Source organism: Bubalus bubalis, chromosome 12 (genome assembly GCF_019923935.1).
Source record: "Bubalus bubalis isolate 160015118507 breed Murrah chromosome 12, NDDB_SH_1, whole genome shotgun sequence".
In the NCBI taxonomy this organism is placed as follows: Eukaryota; Metazoa; Chordata; class Mammalia; order Artiodactyla; family Bovidae; genus Bubalus; species Bubalus bubalis.
In genome coordinates this window covers 21,122,827-21,144,512 of record NC_059168.1, presented here as the reverse complement: position 1 = coordinate 21,144,512, position 21,686 = coordinate 21,122,827, and the positions used below count along the sequence as shown (strand labels likewise).

General features: G+C 36.3%; 1 protein-coding gene across 3 annotated transcripts in view; it reads left to right on the top strand.

The window, feature by feature from the left end:
* The window catches only part of SOS1 (SOS Ras/Rac guanine nucleotide exchange factor 1), a 131,417-nt gene that overhangs the window by 43,318 nt on the left and 66,413 nt on the right, over positions 1–21,686 (top strand). For 2 of the 3 annotated variants that reach the window (XM_006071203.3, XM_006071202.3), the window contains exons 2-4: positions 12,650–12,775; positions 17,990–18,121; positions 20,184–20,348. In XM_006071203.3, the coding sequence (XP_006071265.1) occupies positions 12,650–12,775; positions 17,990–18,121; positions 20,184–20,348 (423 nt within the window). The remainder of the gene's footprint in view (positions 1–12,649; positions 12,776–17,989; positions 18,122–20,183; positions 20,349–21,686) is intronic. The other variant, XM_006071204.3, reaches the window with a different exon arrangement.

The following is a 21,686-nucleotide window of genomic DNA, read 5'->3' as shown; positions in this document are numbered from 1 at the left end:
TGATCAGAGGAAGTCTTTTTTTATCTCTCCTTGCTATTCTTTGGCACTCTGCACTCAATGGGTATATCTTTTCTTTCCTCCTTTGCCTTTTTCTTCTCTTCTTTTCTCAGCTATTTGTAAGGCCTCCTCAGACAGCCATTTTGCCTTTTTACATTTCTTTTTCTTGGAAATGGTCTTGATCAGTGCCTCCTGTACAATGTCTCTAACCTCTGTCCATAGTTCTTGAGACACTCTTGTCAATCAGATCTAATCACTTGGATCTATTTGTCACTTCCACTGTATAATCGTAAGGGATTTGATTTAGGTCATACCTGAATGGTCTAGTGCTTTTCCAAACTTTCTTCAATTTAAGTCTGATTTTTGCAATAAGAAGTTCAAGATCTGAGCTACAGTCAGCTCCTGGTCTTGTTTTTGCTGACTGTATAGAGCTTCTCCATCTTTGGCTCCAAAGCATATAAGCGATCTGATTTCCGTATTGACCATCTGGGGATGGTCATGTGTAGAGTCATTTCTTGTGTTGTTGGTCGAGGATGTTTTGCGTTCTCCTGGCAAAACTCTGTTAGCCTTTGACCTGCTTCATTTTGTACTCCAAGACCAAACTTGCCTTTTGCTCCAGGTATCTCTTGACTTCCTACTTTTGCATTCCAGTCCCCTATGATGAAAAGGACATCTTGTTTTTTTGGTGTTAGTTCTAGAAGATCTTCTAGGTCTTCACTGAACTGTTCAACTTCAGCTTAGTCAGCATTACTGGTTGGGACATAGGCTTAGATTACTCTGATATTGAACAGTAGAGATCATTCTGTCGTTTTTCAGATTGCACCCAAATAATGCATTTCAGACTCTTTTGGTGACTTTGAAGTCTACTCCATTTCTTATAAGGGATTCTTGCCCACAGTAGTAGATGTAATGGTCATCTGAATTAAATTCGCTCGTTCGGATCTGTTTTAGTTCACTGATTCCTAAAATGTCAGTGCTCACTCTTGCCATCTCCTGTTGCCCACTTCCAATTTACCTTGATTTCTGGACCTAACATTCCAGGTTCCTATACAGCATTGTTTTTTACAGCATCAGACTTTACTTCCATCACCAGTCACATCCACAATTGGGCATTCTTTTTGCTTTCGCTCAGCCTCTTCTTTCTGGAGCTATTTCTCCACTCGTCTCCAAATAAATCAGATATTGTGTTCAGTTCAGTTCAGTCACTCAGTTGTGTCCAACACTTTGTGACCCCATGAATCGCAGCACGCCAGGCCTCCCTGTCCATCACCAACTCCTGGAGTTTACCCAAACTCATGTCCATTGAGTCAGTGATGCCATCCAGCCATCTCATCCTCTGTCGTCCCCTTCTCCTCCTGCCCCCAATCCCTCCCAGCATCAGAGTCTTTTCCAGTGAGTCAACTCTTCGCATGAGGTGGCCAAAGTATTGGAGTTTCAGCTTCAGCATCACTCCTTCCAATAAACACCCAGGACTGATCTCCTTTAGGATGGACTGGTTGGATCTCCTTGCAGTCAGTCCAAGGGACTCTCAAGAGTCTTCTCCAACACTACAGTTCAAAAGCATCAATTCTTCGGTGCTCAGCTTTCTTCACAGTCCAACTCTCACATCCATACATGACCACTGATAAAACCATAGCCTTGACCAGACGAACCTTTGTTGGCAAAGTAATGTCTCTGCTTTTGAATAGGCTATCTAGGTTGGTCATAACTTTCCTTCCAAGGAGTAAGCGTCTTTTAATTTCATGGCTGCAGTCACCATCTACAGTGATTTTGAAGCTCAAAAAAATAAAGTCTGACACTGTTTCCACTGTTGCCCCATCTATTTCCCATGAAGTGATAGGACTGGATGCCATGATCTTCGTTTTCTGAATGTTGAGCTTTAAGCCAACTTTTTCACTCTCCTCTTTCACTTTCATCAAGAGGCTTTTTAGTTCCTCTTCACTTTCTGCCATAAGGGTGGTGTCATCTGCATATCTGAGGTTATTGATATTTCTCCCAGCAATCTTGATTCCAGCTTGTGCGTCTTCCAGCCCAGCGTTTCTCATAATGTACTCTGCATATAAGTTAAATAAGCAGGGTGACAATATACAGCCTTGACGTACTCCTTTTCCTATTTGGAACCAGTCTGTTGTTCCATGTCCAGTTCTAACTGTTGCTTCCTGACCTGCATACAGGTTTCTCAAGAGGCAGGTCAAGTGGTCTGGTATTCCCATCTCTTGAAGAATTTTCCACAGTTTATTGTGATCCACACAGCCAAAGGCTTTGGCATATTGAATTAGGCCCACCCTAATAAAGACCCTGCTTTCAAGTATAGTCACATTCTGAAGTAGTAGGAATTAGGACTCCTGGTATGAATTTTTAGGGGACACAATTAAGTCCATAACAGTAATATTGCATACTTTATTCAAATATTCTCTTACTGATGGATGTTTGCTTTCCAGTTTTTACCACTATGAACAGTGCTGAAGTAAAATCATTTTATGTATATTCTTTTATTTGGTTAAGATAAATCCCAGGGGTGTGTTTTCTGGGCCATAGAATTTATTTTTAATTTTGATAGTGGTTGCTGGATTACTTTTCAAAAAGCTGTTATCAGCATTTCTGCCAGCAAGGTAACAGAATAATCTTTTCTGAACATTCCTGTCAACAATAGGTGTTATTGATCATTTAATTTTTGCTAATAAAACATTCTTTAATTCACATTTCTCTTGCTTCTGTCGAATTTGAGGAAAATTTCATATATTTGTATAAGGAAAATTTTAAATGCAAAACTTCAGTAAGACTGTAAAAAGTTATTTTAAGAAGAAAAACTTAAACTACCATCTGAGTATGTTGCCAGTTACCACTTAATAATGAATTGAGTTTCAAAAGTTGATTTGTGAATGCTCGTGATTTGAAAGGCACTCTCATGGAAAGGCAGTGATAGGAACAGTGATTGTCAACCTATGCTATAAGGCATGCAGTATAGATAGGATACGGTCCTGGCTTTATTGGAGGAAAGATATTAATGGTATTTCTGAATTAGCCACCACTTATGTGCTTATGGGAGGTATTGATTAGTTGTATGTAGGTAGACTATTTCGTGTACATTGAATAATAATACATATTCAATTCATAGGAAAGCTTAGATATACTTAAAGACTGTTGCATATACTTTAGTTACAGTGACTACAGTACAAATATATATTTTTGTATTTATTTATTTATACAGAAAATGTTACACTGCCAGATTTTATAACAGCCTTCAGAAGCTATTTACAACTGATACTCACTAAAGGTGTGTGTGTGAGAGAGTTACAATATGCATCACATATTTATCTATGTGTTGGGGTGGCTTAAAAGAATAAAGAAAAAAATTATTTTGTTTATTTATGTGTACTTGATGTCTCATTTCAGTAGACTGAGGTTCAAAATAAGATCCTGTTTTTAAAAAGTAAAAGCAAATGGCTGGATCCCTCTTATTAAAATATAAGCTTAGTGAGAGCAGTTTTGTGTATCTTGTTCACTGTTGGATCTCTGACATTTAAAATAGCACTTTATACACAGTAGACTTTCAGTAAAAATTTTCTGGATGAGTCCCAATTTAGGGGGAGAAAGAACTTTTTTCTTCATTCTCTTAATGCCCCCTCCACACACTGATAAATATGTGATGCATATTGTAAGTACTCTCTCACACACACCTTTAGTGTTTATCAGTTGTAGATAGCTTCTGAAGGCTATCATAAAATTTGGCAATATGACATTTTCTATATAGTCTTGGATCATTTGAGTACCATTTAGATTCATTTGAGTACCATTTAGATGGAATGGAACACTTTAGCTATAACCGCTATCTTAAGGAAGAGAAGTTTTGTTTTGTTTTATACTATCTGTATAGGAAGTGCTACTTCTGCCTGCTCATTAAAGAAGTCTCTTTAACAGCCATCTTTTTTGAAATAATAAAAAACAAAGTCTGTATTTCAGGAATTGGTTCTCTGCTTATCTTTAAACATTTATCATTGCCCTTGTTTTCCAGTCAGAGGTTTTTGAAGTATTATTTTGTTTTTAAGGAAGTAAAATAATTTATTAGTCTCTTGTGTAAATGAACCTTCTGATCCTAATTTGACAGATTTAAGATGTGATAAAGGTTAATCTCTAGAAATTTAGATGAACAGTTCACATCATGCATTATTGTCTATTTAGGCCTAATCCTTTGTTCGATTTATTTACCTGATACGTTTTATTTGACTCTTAGTAACCATCAATGGGAAGATCCCCTGGAGAAGGGAAAGGCTACCCACTACAGTATTCTGGCCTGGAGAATTTCATGAACTGTATAGTCCATGGGATCGCAAAGAGTCGGACACGACTGAGCGACTTTCGGTTCAATTCAGTTCAACCATCAGTGAATAAAACCGTTTGAATTTTAATTTCTAAGATTTCATGTATCATGCTGCTGCTAAGTCTCTTCAGTCGTGTCTGACTCTGTGTGACCCCATAGACGGCAGTCCACCAGGCTCCCCTGTCCCTGGGATTCTCCAGGCAAGAACACTGGAGTGGGTTGCCATTTCCTTCTCCAATGCGTGAAAGTGAAAAGTGAAAGTGAAGTCGCTCAGTCATGTCCGACGCTTAGGGACCCCATGGACTGCAGCCTACCAGGCTCCTCCGCCCAGGGGATTTTCCAGGCAAGAGGACTGGACTGGGGTGCCATGCCTTCTCCATCATGTATGATACAACATGTCAACCTTAATATTTTAACTATATGTGACTGAATTACAAGCAGTATCATGGTCTGGGGTGTTTTTTTAAAAACATTAGCATTTCAACACAGTAATTAAATACAGTTGAATTGATTCTACATAATAAATGTTTGTTTGTTTAATTTTATTTTATTTTTAAACTTTACAAAATTGTATTAGTTTTGCCAAATATCAAAATGAATCCGCCACAGGTATACATGTGTTCCCCATCCTGAACCCTCCTCCCTCCCCATACCATCCTCTGGGTCGTCCCAGTGCACTAGCCCCAAGCATCCAGTATCATGCATTGAACCTGGACTGGCAACTCATTTCATACATGATATTTTACATGTTTCAATGCCATTCTCCCAAATCTTCCCACCCTCTCCCTCTCCCACAGAGTCCATAAGACTGATCTATACATCAGTGTCTCTTTTGCTGTCTCGTACACAGGGTTATTGTTACCATCTTTCTAAATTCCATATATATGTGTTAGTATACTGTATTGGTGTTTTTCTTTCTGGCTTACTTCACTCTGTATAATAGGCTCCAGTTTCATCCACCTCATTAGAACTGATTCAAATGTATTCTTTTTAATGGCTGAGTAATACTCCATTGTGTATATGTACCATAGCTTTCTTATCCATTCATCTGCTGACGGACATCTAGGTTGCTTCCATGTCCTGGCTATTATAAACAGTGCTGTGATGAACATTGGGTTACACGTGTCTCTTTCCCTTCTGGTTTCCTCAGTGTGTATGCCCAGCAGTGGGATTGCTGGATCATAAGGCAGTTCTATTTCCAGTTTTTTAAGGAATCTCCACACTGTTCTCCATAGTGGCTGTACTAGTTTGCATTCCCACCAACAGTGTAAGAGGGTTCCCTTTTCTCCACACCGTCTCCAGCATTTATTGCTTGTAGACTTTTGGATCGCAGCCATTCTGACTGGCGTGAAATGGTACCTCATAGTGGTTTTGATTTGCATTTCTCTGATAATGAGTGATGTTGAGCATCTTTTCATGTGTTTGTTAGCCATCTGTATGTTTTCTTTGGAGAAATGTCTGTTTAGTTCTTTGGCCCATTTTTTGATTGGGTCATTTATTTTTCTGGAGTTGAGCTGTAGGAGTTGCTTGCATATTTTTGAGATTAGTTGTTTGTCAGTTGCTTCATTTGCTATTATTCTCTCCCATTCTGAAGGCTGTCTTTTCACCTTGCTAATAGTTTCCTTTGATGTGCAGAAGCTTTTAAGGTTAATTAGGTCCCATTTGTTTATTTTTGCTTTTATTTCCAATATTCTGGGAGGTGGGTCATAGAGGATCCTGCTGTGATGTATGTCAGAGAGTGTTTTGCCTATGTTCTCCTCTAGGAGTTTTATAGTTTCTGGTCTTACATTTAGATCTTTAATCCATTTTGAGTTTATTTTTGTGTATGGTGTTAGAAAGTGTTCTAGTTTCATTCTTTTACAAGTGGTTGACCAGATTTCCCAGCACCACTTGTTAAAGAGATTGTCTTTAATCCATTGTATATTCTTGCCTCCTTTGTCAAAGATAAGGTGTCCATAGGTGCGTGGATTTATCTCTGGGCTTTCTATTTTGTTCCATTGATCTATATTTCTGTCTTTGTGCCAGTACCATACTGTCTTGATGACTGGCTTTGTAGTAGAGCCTGAAGTCAGGTAGGTTGATTCCTCCAGTTCCATTCTTCTTTCTCTAGATCGCTTTGGCTATTTGAGGTTTTTTTGTATTTCCATACAAATTGTGAGATTATTTGTTCTAGCTCTGTGAAGAATAATTGGTAGCTTGATAGGGATTGCATTGAATGTATAAATTGCTTTGGGTAGTATACTCATTTTCACTATATTGATTCTTCCAATCCATGAGCAAGGTATATTTCTCCATCTATTAGTGTCCTCTTTGGTTTCTTTCACCAGTGTTTTATAGTTTTCTACATATAGATCTTTAGTTTCTTTAGGTAGATATATTCCTAAGTATTTTATTCTTTCCATTGCAATGGTGAATGGAATTGTTTCCTTAATTTCTCTTTCTGTTTTCTCATTATTAGTATATAGGAATGCAAGGGATTTCTGTGTGTTGATTTTATATCCTGCAACTTTACTATAGTCATTGATTAGTTCTAGTAATTTTCTGGTGGAGTCTTTAGGGTTTTCTATGTAGAGGATCATGTCATCTGCAAATAGTGAGAGTTTTAGTTCTTCTTTTCCAATTTGGATTCCTTTTATTTCTTTTTCTGCTCTGATTGCTGTGGCCAAAACTTCCAAAACTATGTTGAATAGTAATGGTGAAAGTGGGCACCCTTGTCTTGTTCCTGACTTTAGAGGAAATGCTTTCAATTTTTCACCATTGAGGATAATGTTTGCTGTGGGTGTGTCATATATAGCTTTTATTATGTTGAGGTATGTTCCTTCTATTCCTGCTTTCTGGACAGTTTTTATCATAAATGGATGTTGAATTTTGTCAAAGGCTTTCTCTGCATCTATTGAGATAATCATATGGTTTTTATTTTTCAATTTGTTAATGTGATGTATTACATTGATTGATTTGCGGATATTGAAGAATCCTTGCATCCCTGGGATAAAGCCCACTTGGTCATGGTGTATGATCTTTTTAATGTGTTGTTGGATTCTGATTGCTAGAATTTTGTTAAGGATTTTTGCATCTATGTTCATCAGTGATATTGGCCTGTAGTTTTGTTTTTTTGTGTGATCTTTGTTAGGTTTTGGTATTAGGGTGATGGTGGCCTCATAGAATGAGTTTGGAAGTTTACCTTCCTCTGCAATTTTCTGGAAGAGTTTGAGCAGGATAGGTGTTAGCTCTTCTCTAAATTTTTGGTAGAATTCAGCTGTGAAGCCGTCTGGACCTGGGCTTTTGTTTGCTGGAAGATTTTTGATTACAGTTTCAATTTCCATGCTTGTGATGGGTCTGTTAAGATCTTCTATTTCTTCCTGGTCCAGTTTTGGAAAGTTGTACTTTTCTAAGAATTTGTCCATTTCTTCCACGCTATCCATTTTATTGGCATATAATTGTTGATAGTAGTCTCTTATGATCCTTTGTATTTCTGAATAAATGTTGATTTTAGTTCTGACTGCCTTTATGTTGAATGATTTCTGCTTTAAGTTTATGCTCCTGAAATCAACCAGACTCTGTAGCCTTCACTACCACTCCTTTTCACTCTTAATTCGGAGGAAAAGATATTTTATTACTTTCACCCCTATAACACAGAGGCTTTGAGTATTCCCTGAATGTCAGAGGTTTAGTGTGAAAAACAAAGAGAAAATGATTCCATAAGTAGATAAACAAAGTCTTGCCTAACGGGAGTGTCAGTAGAGGAAATTTACAAGGGAACAAGTAATTATAATTCAGTAAGACAAACCCAGTAACAAAAATGTGATACCTAGTACAAGGATTAACATAGAGTGGAGTATAAGGCCCATAAATCAGGGGCAGTTTTTGATTAATCTCTATATATCCAGCCTGGTATTTAATAGGTTCAATAAATCAGTTAAATGAATGACATTAATACTGCCTTAGAAAGGGACAAGAAGCAAAGAAGTCTTCCCAAATGAGATGAGATCTGGGTTTTGAAAATCAAATAGGTAGACAAAAGGGCAAGAGAATGAATGATAGCCACGGAGAAGAGTGTGAAGACTGCATGCCATGTTTCACAAACTGCAGATAGTATGAATTCCTTCAGCATAAAGTGTAAACTGAAGAGCAGCTAAAGATGGAGCTGTATTAATGAAGAATTATATAATTTCCAAGGGTCTTCTTGAAAAACAACATTTTTTAAAATGTAATCTGATCAATTTACATCTTCTTGAATACTTTCTAAAATGTGTTTTGAGGTACCTAAATCACTTTTTCAAAGCACTTGGGTATTTTTTAAAGTTAATTAGAATTATTGTTAATTAAATATTTTTAATCTTAATATTTCTTACCTCTAGCAATTTAGCTTTATGTCAGATTTTTATTATATTTATAATATTACGTAATACATGGGATCCTTTGTGTAATTGAAGATCATTTTACCCATTTTGAATGGGTAAGATGATTTTACTTGTTCAGATGATAAGATTCATAGTGCTCCATTTACATTTATGGTATGCTGGTGTTACTTAAAAGTATGACCACATATTCAAAGCCAAGTTTTATATAGAGGCCCGGTATATAAATAGATACATTTCATGGACATTCTATTCCTTATGCTGATGGAGCTACTAGACAATCCCCATATGCCTCCAAGGTTTGACAGTCTATGGTTTAGTGGAAAGAGCTTTGCCCTAAATACCAGGAGGCCCAGGTTCAGCATTGCTCGTTAGCTATGAGGTTGTGGGTATCTCCTTTTTCACTTCAGTTCAGTTGCTCAGTCATATCCGACTCTTTGCGACCCCATGAATCACAGCACACCAGGCCTCCCTGTCCATCACCAACTCCCGGAGTTCACCCAAACTCATGTCCATCGAGTCAGTGATGCCATCCAGCCATCTCATCCTCTGTTGTCCCCTTCTCCTCCTGCCCCCAATCCCTCCCAGCATCAGAGTCTTTTCCAATGAGTCAACTCTTTGCATCAGGTGGCCAGAGTATTGGAGTTTCAGCTCTAGCATCAGTCCTTCCAATGAACACCCAGGACTATTTCCTTTAGAATGGACTGGTTGGATCTCCTTGCAGTCCAAGGGACTCTCAAGAGTCTTCTCCAACACCACAGTTCAAAAGCATCAATTCTTTGGCACTCAGCTTTCTTCACAGTCCAACTCTCACATCCATACATGACCACTGGAAAAACCATAGCCTTGACTAGACAGACCTTTGTTGGCAAAGTAATGTCTCTGCTTTTTAATATGTTGTCTAGGGTGGTTATAACTTTCCTTCCAAGGAGTAAGCATCTTTTCATTTCATGGCTGCAGTCACCATCTGCAGTGATTTTGGAGCCCAGAAAAGTAAAGTCTGACACTGTTTCCACTGTTTCCCCATCTATTTCCCATGAAGTGATGGGACTGGATGCCATGATCTTCGTTTTCTGAATGTTGAGCTTTAAGCCAACTTTTTCACTCTCCTCTTTCACTTTCATCAAGAGGCTTTTTAGTTCCTCTTCACTTTCTGCCATAAGGGTGGTGTCATCTGCGTATCTGAGGTTATTGATATTTCTCCTGGCAATCCTGATTCCAGCTTGTGCTTCTTCCAGCCCAGCGTTTCTCATGATGTACTCTGTATATAAGTTAAATAAGCAGGGTGATGATACACAGCCTTGACGTACTCCTTTTCCTATTTGGAACCAGTCTGTTGTTCCATGTCCAGTTCTAACTGTTGCTTCCTGACCTGCATACAGGTTTCTCAAGAGGCAGGTCAAGTGGTCTGGTATTCCCATTTCTTTCAGAATTTTCCACAGTTTATAGAAGGACCGTGTGAAATAACATCTGTCCGTTCAGTTCAGTTCAGTTCAGTCGCTCAGTCGTGTCCGACTCTGCAACCTCATGAATTGCAGTACGCCAGGCCTCCCTGTCCATCATCAACTCCCAGAGTTCACTCAAACTCACATCCATCGAGTCAGTGATGCCATCTAGCCATCTCATCCTCTGTCGTCCCCTTTTCCTCCTTCCTCCAATCCCTCCCAGCATCAGAGTCTTTTCCAGTGAGTCAGCTCTTCTCATGAGGTGGCCGAAGTACTGGAGTTTCAGCTTTAGCATCATTCCTTCCACAGAACACCCAGGACTGATCTTCTCTGGTTTTATAAATGTGTAGCTGTATTTTATGTGATGCTGGATCCTTGAATAGGAATGTAACCCCAATTATAGCGACTTTTCCAGGGCTATCTTAGTGAAACTGGGGCCTGTCTATGTTGTTTTTCATTTGTGAGATATAGTTCTATGTGTAAGATAGTTTTTCTTGTTCAACTTTTATAATAAGTTCCTCTCTCCGTCCCCCATGTCATAGTTGAGATTTTGGTAGGCTAGGCGCAGATATCTAGCCCAGAATTTGGTGTATGGGTCTAAAACTGAGGAGAAAAATCAGATTTGGAGTCATCAGTCCATGGGGCTGCAAAGAGTCAGACATGACTGAGCGACTAAGACTTGAACTTTTCATGTAGGTGATAAAAATATGGGAGTAAATGAGATTAGTTAGGGGAAAGAACAGAAGGAGGGAGCAGACAGACAAGGATGGACTCCACATTTGAGGGGTGAAGGAAAATATGTCACTCTAAGAAACAAATGGAAAAAGAAACAGAAATAAAAAGAAGCAGATGGGATTGTGTGTCACTGATAAGAAGAGAGAGTTTAAAAATGAAAAATCGAGCCCCCTTCTCCCCCCCCCCCAAAAAAAAGCCTGTCATGTAGTGTTAGGTGCACCTTTCAAGGAAGAAAGGTCAACCTTGAAGGTAAAGGGTGTCTACAAAAACAGTTTAAACCAATGAGGGCACGCAGTTATATGTATAAAATTAAAACTTTTGTCAAAAGTTCCGTTCGTGTTTTGTTTTAAAAAAAGGTTTTTAAAATCTTGCTTAGTGTTGAAGAGGAATCCATTTACAAAGTCTGTTACCTACACACAGAATGTTATGGCTGGTGAATAGAAAGCTGAGAAACATCTGGGTTCTGGTCTGTACTCCATCCATTATTTTAACTGCTCAAGCACTCAGTCGTCTAATAGGGTGGGAGATCTGTAAGCAGATCAGTTATTGTCAGGTAGGTAATTGCTATACCAGAGATGACAAAAAGTTCTTGGGCAAATGATTTATGCCTTTGGGGGCTCCATTTCTTTACCTGTAAAATAATAATAAATTATTATTTATAGTTGACATAGCATCCTTCATACAGTTTTGCATTGTTGTAATGTTATTTGCTTCTAAAATATTTTTCTTTAAAAGTATAAGTGCATATATGTGTTTGTATACATATTTGTGTACTTCTAATATATGTTAAAAAATTCATTATATGGTACACTTGATAAAAAAAAATCTGTCCGTACACTGAGGCTGTCAAGCCCTCAGCTAATGAAGTGTATACAGTAAGATAGACCATACTAAATGCTCTTGGTTAGTGAGTGCTGTCTACTTTAATCCAGTGAGAGTTCTACCATCCTTTGAAGAGTTGAACGTTTTTGAAACATGTTTGTCTTCTGAATTTTATTTTGCTGCCATTTTAAAAAGTAGGGAGTGGTTTTGACCCATAATGAGTGACAAAGGGATGCAAGGAAAGACTTGTCTTGCCGGTTATGAAAATTTAAGTTTTGTGAAAAGTGGTGGCTGAGATGCCTTCAAAGAAATGGTTGACGAAAACGAAGGTAAAGAGTGCGGGGCATTTATGAATAGGTGACCACCAAGTTATCTTCCTGAAGCATGGACAGTCTCTCATTGTCAAAAGTGCCTATTTTGTGTCCTTTGATACAGGGTGACTTTGTATTCAAGGCATTTATTAGCTTGTATTATGTGCCCTGTACAGTGCTAGTTGCTGGAGTTACTTTGGTGAAAAAAAAAAAGATATAGGTCTCTTGAATGTTACGATTTGGTAGGAAAGATAGAGGTAACAAGGGACACATCGGAGGTCAGTTTTGCCCAAGCACTGTATGGAGCCAGTGTTCTAACGACCACTGGTTCTTGACAAAAACCACGTTAACTGCATTGTTTATCTCTAGCTCAGCCTCTCCCTCCCTCTCAGTATTCCCACACTCTAGGATAGGCACAGTTTAAGGAAAAAATTTTGAAATTTTGTAATTAAGTATCTGAATCTCTAGAAACATGTCAATAAGCATGTATAGTGCACGTGACTAGGAAAAAGGTTAAGAATTCAAGCTAGGGAAATAACATTCAAATCTGTATTTGCAAGCCAGACTATGTTCTTGAATACAAACCCCACACTTGAAAAAATTACTTGCTTTGTTTATTTAATCAGATTAAACAAACCTTTAATTACTTTTTGTTTATAGGTTCAGGGGCAAGTTCATCCAACTCTTGAGTCCAGTGATGATGCTCTTCAGTATGTTGAAGAATTAATTTTGCAACTGTTAAATATGCTATGCCAAGCTCAACCCCGAAGTGCTTCAGATGTAGAGGTATGATCAGTTTTGCCTTGTATCTAATATGTGTGTTTATTGTAATGTCAGTAAAGAGGGGAGGTGTTTGCTTTTCAGTTCCACACAGTGTCTAATGGTATGTTTAAAATGATGACTAGATTTCTTTTAACTTTGTATTGAGTGTCTGCTAGCTTGTCTATGTTTTTGCATCAGACTATTCCATTATTTGCTTTTAATCTAAAGTCAACTTTTATTGATCTCTAAATACTACTTCTTGATGCTAGAATGACAGATATATTTAAGAGTGGAATATATCCAAGTGTTTCTTTTTTTCTTGTTGTTATTTCTTAAAGTCAGCTATCGTTTCAAAAGCATTTCAGCCAATCCTTTGATCTTCAGTGCTCTGTGTATTTTTAGATAGGAAGTGAACCCCTCCCCACCAATTGGAAGGGAGGGAAACATCAAAATTCTAGGAAGGAAGATGTCACAAATATGACATGGCTCTTGTCTTTTTATGGCTTGTAGATTAGTGGAGATACAGGCAGATGTATGGGCAATAACATGATGTGATGTCCTGTGAGTAAAGGGTATGTGGGAAACCATAAAAAAAAAAAAAGCAAACTAATAATGCAGACTTTGGGGCTTAAGTTTGGATTGTCAGAAGAGCCACCTAAATTGAGTTCTTAAGGAGTCAGGTTTGAGAAGAGAAAAAAAGAAGGTTTGAAGTACCAACTACAGAAAATTGGAGATAGAGCTGGAAATATAAAAGGAGTTTTCTGGCAATGATGTAAGGTCATTTGACTTTGAAGATCTTAAATGTATAGTGTACAAATCTTTGCATTTCTATGACATTTCTTTTGTGGTCCTTGTGTGGGCTCAAAAAAGACAGTTGAGTTGAATGGTATTTCACCATGGCTATAGAATGACAGAGCAGTAGGGCAAGAGAGTTGTGGAAATTAGTAATAGTGTGCTTTACAACCCTTTTCAGGACACAACACACTAGAATGTAATGATGACTTTGTGGTACACAGTGGCTGGGGAGGAGGTGTGTCTCTGTGTACCCCTGCTGTGTTCTCCTGAGGCAGTTAGGAATTGATATATAGTTATATCCAATAGGAAGCTCAGCTGAAAAGAGCATCAGAGAATCAAATTGGATAAGGGGAAAAATGAAATTTAATAACAGCTGATCTTTGAGTGCTTGCTATAGTTTCATATTGCTCTAAACGCTTCTGTGTTTATATTTCATTTAAAGTTTTTAATAACCCCATGAAGATGGTACTGTTTTTCCTGTATTAGAGTATGAGGTCCAGAATATAAGTTCTTATTCACTACCAAACACCCAGCACCTAGAACAATGTCTGGCGCTGAGAAGGCACTCAAGAAATACAGTTTGAATGAATTAATGTGGAAACTGAAGCATAGAGAGGTTAAATAAGTTGCCCATGGTTATAGCTAGTAAGCAGTGAAGCCAAGACTCTCATCCAGAAAGTCTAAACTTCAGGGCATACATTCCAGTAAACTATTCTGTCAGTTAGGAGAGGGGCAGGTAGGTTGGAAAAACATGGAGGGAACAGGGATTTCCCAATAAGATCAGAGAGCTGATAACACTAGAATACCTGATAGAAATAGAATAGATTGGGATCAGAGACAAAGTTGTTAGCATTTAAGATTCTTAAGGTAACATACTTCCAAAAGCAGGATGTCATAGATTAACTGACCATAGGTGAGTGGGTCTCTCTCTGGATTTTCTGTCCTCATTCAGTGATCTATATTTCTGTTTTTGTGGCAGTACCATTATTGTTTGGATGACTATAACTATGTAGTATAGTCTGAAGTCAGGGAGACTGATTCCTCCAGATTTGCTTTTCTTTCTCAAGATTGCTTTGACTATTCGAGATCTTTTGTATTTCCGTACAAATTAAAAAAATTTTTTTTGTTCTAGTTCTGTGAAAAATTGCATTGGTAATTTGATAGGGATTGCATTGAATCCTGTAGATTGCCTTGGGTTGTATGATCTTTTGACAGTAATGATTCTTCCCATCCAAGAACACAGAATATCTTTCCATCTGTTTGTGTCCTCTTTGATTTCTCTCATCAGCGTCTTAAAGTTTTCAAAATACAGGTCCTTTGCCTCCTTCGATAGGTTATTCCTAGGTATTTTATTCTTTCTGATGCAGTGATAAAAATGGGATTGTTTCCTTATTGTTATTTCTGATCTTTTGTCATTAGTGTATAGAAATGCAACAGCTTTCGGTGTATTAATTTTGTACCCTGCAACTTTACCGAATTTATTGATGAACTCTAGTAGTTGTCTGGTAGCATCTTTAGGATTTTCTGTGTATAGTATGATGTCATTGCCAAACAATGACAATACTTTTTTCCCAATTTGGATCCCTTTTATTTCTATTTCCTTCGTCTTAGAATTTTCTTTTTACCCTATGAACTATATCCTTAAATTTTATTTTATTTTTTGGCTTTCCTTTTCCTTTCATTTTTTTCTTCAACTTTTTTTCTTTTCCTTCATTCCTCAAGAATCTTTGTAGTTTCTAATAAGTTTGTCACTCACATTTAGATTTCCAAAGTGATTTCTCATTATTTTCTACCTTTCTAGGCAGAAAAAAAAATTCTCCGACACATTCTAAGCCTTTATTAATAGCACTTTAAAAGTGCCTCCGGGTCTGAATATTTGCACTCAAGTACATGCATAAGAATTTTCATAGAGCCTAGAATGTTTGTATTGGAATTAATCTTCAAGATTATCTATCTAGACACCTTTATTATGTAAAGGAAAAGACAGGTTCTGCTAATGAGACAGAGCTGAATTGTGAACCTAGCTCTTTATATTTTATTTTTCCCAAGGCCACTAAATGTCAGTCAAAGTGGAGAGTCTCAGTTTAAAGCAAACTGTTAATCTTGAAAGTGGCAGAGTAATAGACTTTAATTCATGGATCTTTTATCGACCATTTCTCCTTGGGCTTCTTTACCTTAAATTATATATGATAATTGTAAAAAGAAATTTTATTTTGCTCTAGAATTATAATTAAATTTTCCACGACAAGAGATAAAGTATTTATTTCATTCTGGCCTTTTTCACAATCAAGGCATCTTTTTAACCCTATCATTCTTTCCCATGACCTTTGGTAGTACTTCTCAAATAAATAGTCCAGTAATATACTAATAAATAAGTTAAAAAGGTTTTCCTCATCATTATTATTTTCCCTTTCTTGCCTTTTCTTTTATTGTTCCTGACTTTCCTTCCCCTTCTTTCTCAAAACAGTAGATAAACTTGGAACTAGGTGGATAAAATTGAGATGAGAAGGGATTGCTGTTGTGTTTTCTTTCTCTTCTACCTCAACCCCTGCCTGCTGTTTGCCTCTGTAATTCTACCAGTGGTTTGTTTTTTTTTTCCAAAGATGTATGTTAAGTGTATTTAGAATTGGTAGGTTGAGTTCAGCTTCTGTATTACTCTCGGTTATCACCTCTAATGCCCAACTAAATTTTTATAAATGAATAGGAAAAATAAGTGCATTGCCTATAGTAAAAGAAAATTTTATTTTAAGAAACTTTGTTTCAGTTTACCATGTATGTGATTACAAGGGTGTGATGTAAAATGTATTAAAGAAAGTGAAGTCGCTCAGTCGTGTTTGACTCTTTGCGACCCCATGGACAGTAGCTTGAACGAGGTTCCTCCGTCCATGGGATTTTCTAGGCAAGAGTACTGGAGTGGGTTGCCATTTCCTTTTCCAATGTATTAAGAATTTATTATTTCTTAATATGCATTGAAGTTTGCCCACCCCCATGCCTGCCAGTGAGCTATAGGGTTATACTATTATAAGGTTTGTAATCATGGTTATACCTATACCTATTCGGTTAACCATGGGTTAAACCCATCAATATGAAATTTTTAATTGAGAATTATGGTAAAGTTAGTCCAAAATCTCTTAATCGTAATTTTTGGATTAGCAAGTGTATAGTAGTGACTTGGAAAAAAGGAAAAGAATTCTTGTTTTGAACGTTCCTTTCCACCCTTTTCCCCATTCCTTTATTATTCCTTTTTCACTTGCCAAAATCCCCCAGTATTTTGGGCCTTTGTATTGCCTTTATTATATAGGTTATAGTATCCTAGCAAATAGCTTTTCAGCTAGACATTTGAAAAAGTTTGTTAACTCCATTTTTAACTACAGTAATTTCTTTTATTAGAATTAAAATGATCACTTCTTACATTTGACAGCTGACATTGCCTTAGATGAAGAGAAAATTTATTAAACTTGAGTAGGTTAAACTATTCTCAATTCATAAATTTGTTCATAACATGTCCTGGAGTTACTGTGTCCTTTTTCCTACAGAATATCACATAGCGATCTTTTCAAAAGCAATTGCTAGGACTTTCAATTTACATTTATTGTAATTTTACCTAATAATTTTTACATATTACTGGCTAAATATGGAACAATTCAAAGTACGTGTTAAAATTATGTAATAGTGACCTCTACTGGTTGTAATTATGGTATCCTGAAAGTGGATTTTAGAAACTTCAGCGGTTGAAAGTACCTTTTGTTTGAAATGAATTATATTAGTTTATTAAAGTCGGGAAATTCAGCTTTTACAGTAACATGAGTTCTTTAACTTTGAATGGAAATTCTAACCGAATGAGTGCTAGACATTAAAATGAAGTATCGTGATGAAAATTAATGACCTGTGGAAGATGCAGACTCTAATGATAAAACTACAATGTATTAAAGTTGGCTGTTACTAGTGTAAACCTTGATTTCCATGCTTTACAAATAGTTTTGAAATCAAGTACCTCTTTGCATGATGGATAAAGAAAAACAATTCTTACAAGTTTCAAGTGCAAAATGGTATTTTAGATTATAATTGATGTTGAAAGAAAGGACAAATGAAAGTTGAATTTAGATATTTGCTTTTTGAACTTAGATCTTGTTCCTTGAAATTTTATGTACTAATGTTTTAAATAGCTTCTGCTCATTCTTATTATCAGCTTTATCATGGTAAAGTAGAAATTTAGAATATGATGTCCCCCCATTAATAGAAGGAGCGTTTAGACTCTTAATTGCCTAATTAAGAAACTAGTACTTTGGCAGTTGTCTCTTAGTTTAGGTATGTTTGTAGTATAAATTATACCACATGTGAAACACCTGCTTTTGGTATTCTTTGCTTTTTAAAAGTAAATTATAAGTGAAGAACACTATTTAATATATTTGTTGCTTAGTTTTTATTTTCCTATTTTCCAAGGAACGTGTTCAAAAAAGTTTCCCTCATCCAATTGATAAGTGGGCAATAGCTGATGCCCAATCGGCTATTGAAAAGAGGAAGCGAAGAAACCCTTTATCTCTCCCAGTAGAAAAAATCCATCCTTTGTTAAAGGTAAAGCTGAAATACTACCTTCTTGCCTCTTAAAAGCAAAATAAAACCCATGATTTTCAAGCACAAGAAATATATTTTATGGATAATAGAGTCAACTGAAGAGTGACATTCTCTCTTTTTAGTTTTTCCAGGAGTTTATGTCATGGGGAGGGATGATATAATAGGAAAGTATATGTTCAGCAACGTGATTTAAAGTAGTTTCATACTCACAGTAATCATCAAATTGAAAGGACTAAGAAAGTTATAATTGTGAATTTTGCTAATCTCAGATGTTACCAGAACCTCAAAGAGTTTGCAAAACTCCTTTTTCTATTGGCTAGACATACTTGTCCCTATAAATCCTTCAGATTTTAGTCCTTCACATCATTAGAAGTGTAGGGACCTCTGTGAGATTGCCATAGGGCCATGTGTCATCTTTGAACAAAAATTCCATAAAAATCACCTATACTATCTAGTCTTGCTGTGCTTAGTCGCTCAGTCATGTCCAACTCTTTGCAACCCCATGGACTGTACTGTAGCCCGCCAGGCTTCTCTGTCCACAGGGATTCTCCCAGCAAGAATATTGGAGTGGGTCGCTATGCCCTCCTCCAGGGGATGTTCCCAACCCAGGGATTGAACTCAGGTCTCCCACATTGCAGGCAGATTCTTTACTGTCTGTGCCACCAGGGAAGCCCAAAACTACTGGAGTGGGTAGCCAGTCCCTTCTCCGGGGCATCTTCCTGACCCAGGAATCAAACTGGGGTCTCCTGCATTACAGGCGGATTTTTAACCTGCTGAGCTACCAGGGAAGCCCTACTCTCTAGTCTTACTTGTCATTTTTATTAGTCTAGTCAGTCAGTTGAATCTCTCCAGAACTAATAGAAAAAATAACTGCTGGAAACTTTAATAATGTTATTTGTATTTTATTTAATGACATCATTGATTAGCTCTCACATTAAAAATATGGGTATTAGAATAATTAAAACCTTAATAATATTTCTGATATCAGTAATTTTTTACTATAATATAAGCAAAATGCTAATACTTTTATACATCATGTCTAAGTTTTATTATTCAACAGAGTTAATTATTATCATCCCCACTTTGTAGATGAGGTAACTGAGCAGAAAGTGGTTAAGTAACTTTCTGTCCAGGTTCACAGGGCTCTAAGTGATAGTGTTAGGAAATTCAAGTCTGGCTGGACACTTGTATGATTAAGACTATCAAAAAGTTATGTTTTGTCCTTTATTGTTTGAACAGAAATATCTGCCTGTATCTTACTAACCGGTCTAAGGATGTTAAGTGCAACTTACAGAAAATTACTAAGCTATTAGTTGTTGCACTTCTTTATGATTCTCTTACAGTTGATTTATAATGTTATATTAGTGTCAGGTGAACAATGTAGTGAGTAAGTTTTGTAGATTGTACTCCATTTAAGGTTACTATAAAATATATAAACTTATTTTGAAGTTTTTTCCTTAATTGGATTGTTTAGAAAATAGAATCTGTTTTCCTATGTGAATTGATCAGGCCCACAAAAGCCCATACTCTCTTTGAAATTGGATAGTGGTACTATTTAATGTGCCCTTAATAACCACTGTTGTCCAGCAGGACACAACAGGAATTTTTTTTCCATAGAAACAACTTAGATACCAGGAATGTACCACTAAGTTTTTAGGAAGTCCAGGTTCCTTTGGATAGAAGGATAGAGGTATAAGGATAGTAGATATTCCCAGATACCAATTAAAGGAAAAGAAACTTGTTTGTCATTATTAATTCCAGGTATTCTGAATTAGATAACAATGAGCATTTTCCCCTCCCACAGACTTGGGCTTCTCTTCCTAGTTGAGGGATTATCTCTATAGTTATCTGTACTTCTTAAGTATTTTACATGATCATAGGTAATTTTGGCTTACCTTTTCTTACCTTACATTTTCAAATAGCAATATGTGTATTATTCATAGATGCACCACTTTACAATGGCCTCGGTAAATGTTACGCTAAACTGTATACATTTTTTTAAAATCAGTTTGTCAAATCTATAGTAAATAATTTTAAACGTGCTTTTCTTTTAATTTTTCAGGAGGTCCTAGGTTATAAAATTGACCACCAGGTTTCTGTTTACATAGTAGCAGTATTAGAATACATTTCTGCAGACATTTTAAAGCTGGTGGGGAATTATGTGCGAAATATACGGCATTATGAAATTACAAAACAAGATATTAAAGTGGCAATGTGTGCTGATAAGGTAAGATACTGATCTATGTGTTCTATTCTTATATTTTTATTTGTGACTTAAATGGGTGCTAACATACTACTCAGACAGAATAAAATTGTATATTGTCTGTTAGGTTATACTTTTAGTAATCTAATAGCAAAAACTCCAGATATCACTTTATCTAAATGAAATTTATATATTGAGTCCTAAAATGTGTTTAAATATGTCATGTAGCTTTTCTTTTCTGTATTGCTGCATGTAGGGTTAATAACAGTAATTCATCTCTTATTAGTGAACTTCTTAAGTTTTTATTTGGATTGGAAGAACTAGAAGATTATGGATTTATTTGAAAACAATTTTTGAAAATGTACAAATAGTAAACTCTTGGTAGTTTTATTTCAGTGCCTAACTTTCTTTAGATACTGCTAGTATGGTTTTACTATGATAACATTAAGAGCAAACATTTATTGAAAGTTGAGCACGTATGTGACTTATCTCATTTGGTCCCTAAGATATCCCTCTACAGTAGATACTCTCATCTACATTTTATAAAAGGGAAACTGAAGTTCACAGAGATAAAGAAATTGGTTCAGAATTTTCTGAGATGTTTCAAAGCTTAGACTTGAACCCCAGATCTAAGTCTAAAGCATTAGACTATATACTACCTCAGTATTTTTATTTAATAAAAATGATCTTTCAAAAAAGAAAATATTTTCTAATGAAGTATTTCATCCCCTTTTTTCTAACTGTTATTGATTTGAAATATTCTTTCTGATTACCTAATCCAGTTAAATATATTTTAGTATTTATTGTTCTTTCAGAATGTGAAAACCATCTGACCTGAAGGATTTCAAATTTTTTATTTTTTAATGAATAAGTATTTTATTTTAAAAGAGTAAATGAATATAAAATATTTGATGCTTTTAAATGAATTGATAAATAAAATATTTCTGAGTATGTATGTAGCTCACAGAGAAGAGATGCAAGAGAAGTATAAAATAAGGCTGTAGATTTGATGAAAGGGTACTTACATTTGTGAAACAAGCAGAAAGTGATACAAGGTAAAATCTTATTTTATTGTTATAGGGATAATGATGTAGAAGTTCACAGGAGGGAAAAGATGAGGTTTAGCAAGAGGAGGAGGAGGAGTAGAAGAGTTCTAGGGGAAAAAAAGGGGACTTATTTTGATCAATCACCAGAAACCTGGGAGTTATTCAAATATGAGTTATGTGAGGCCCTGGAATAAAATGGTGATGCCAAGGGTATGGAACAGAGGAAACTAAGAGAGAAATCCAAGACAAGATTTGGAAACAAAATAGAAGTACTAGATTAACAAGAGAGACAGACAGACAGATAGATACTAGTATT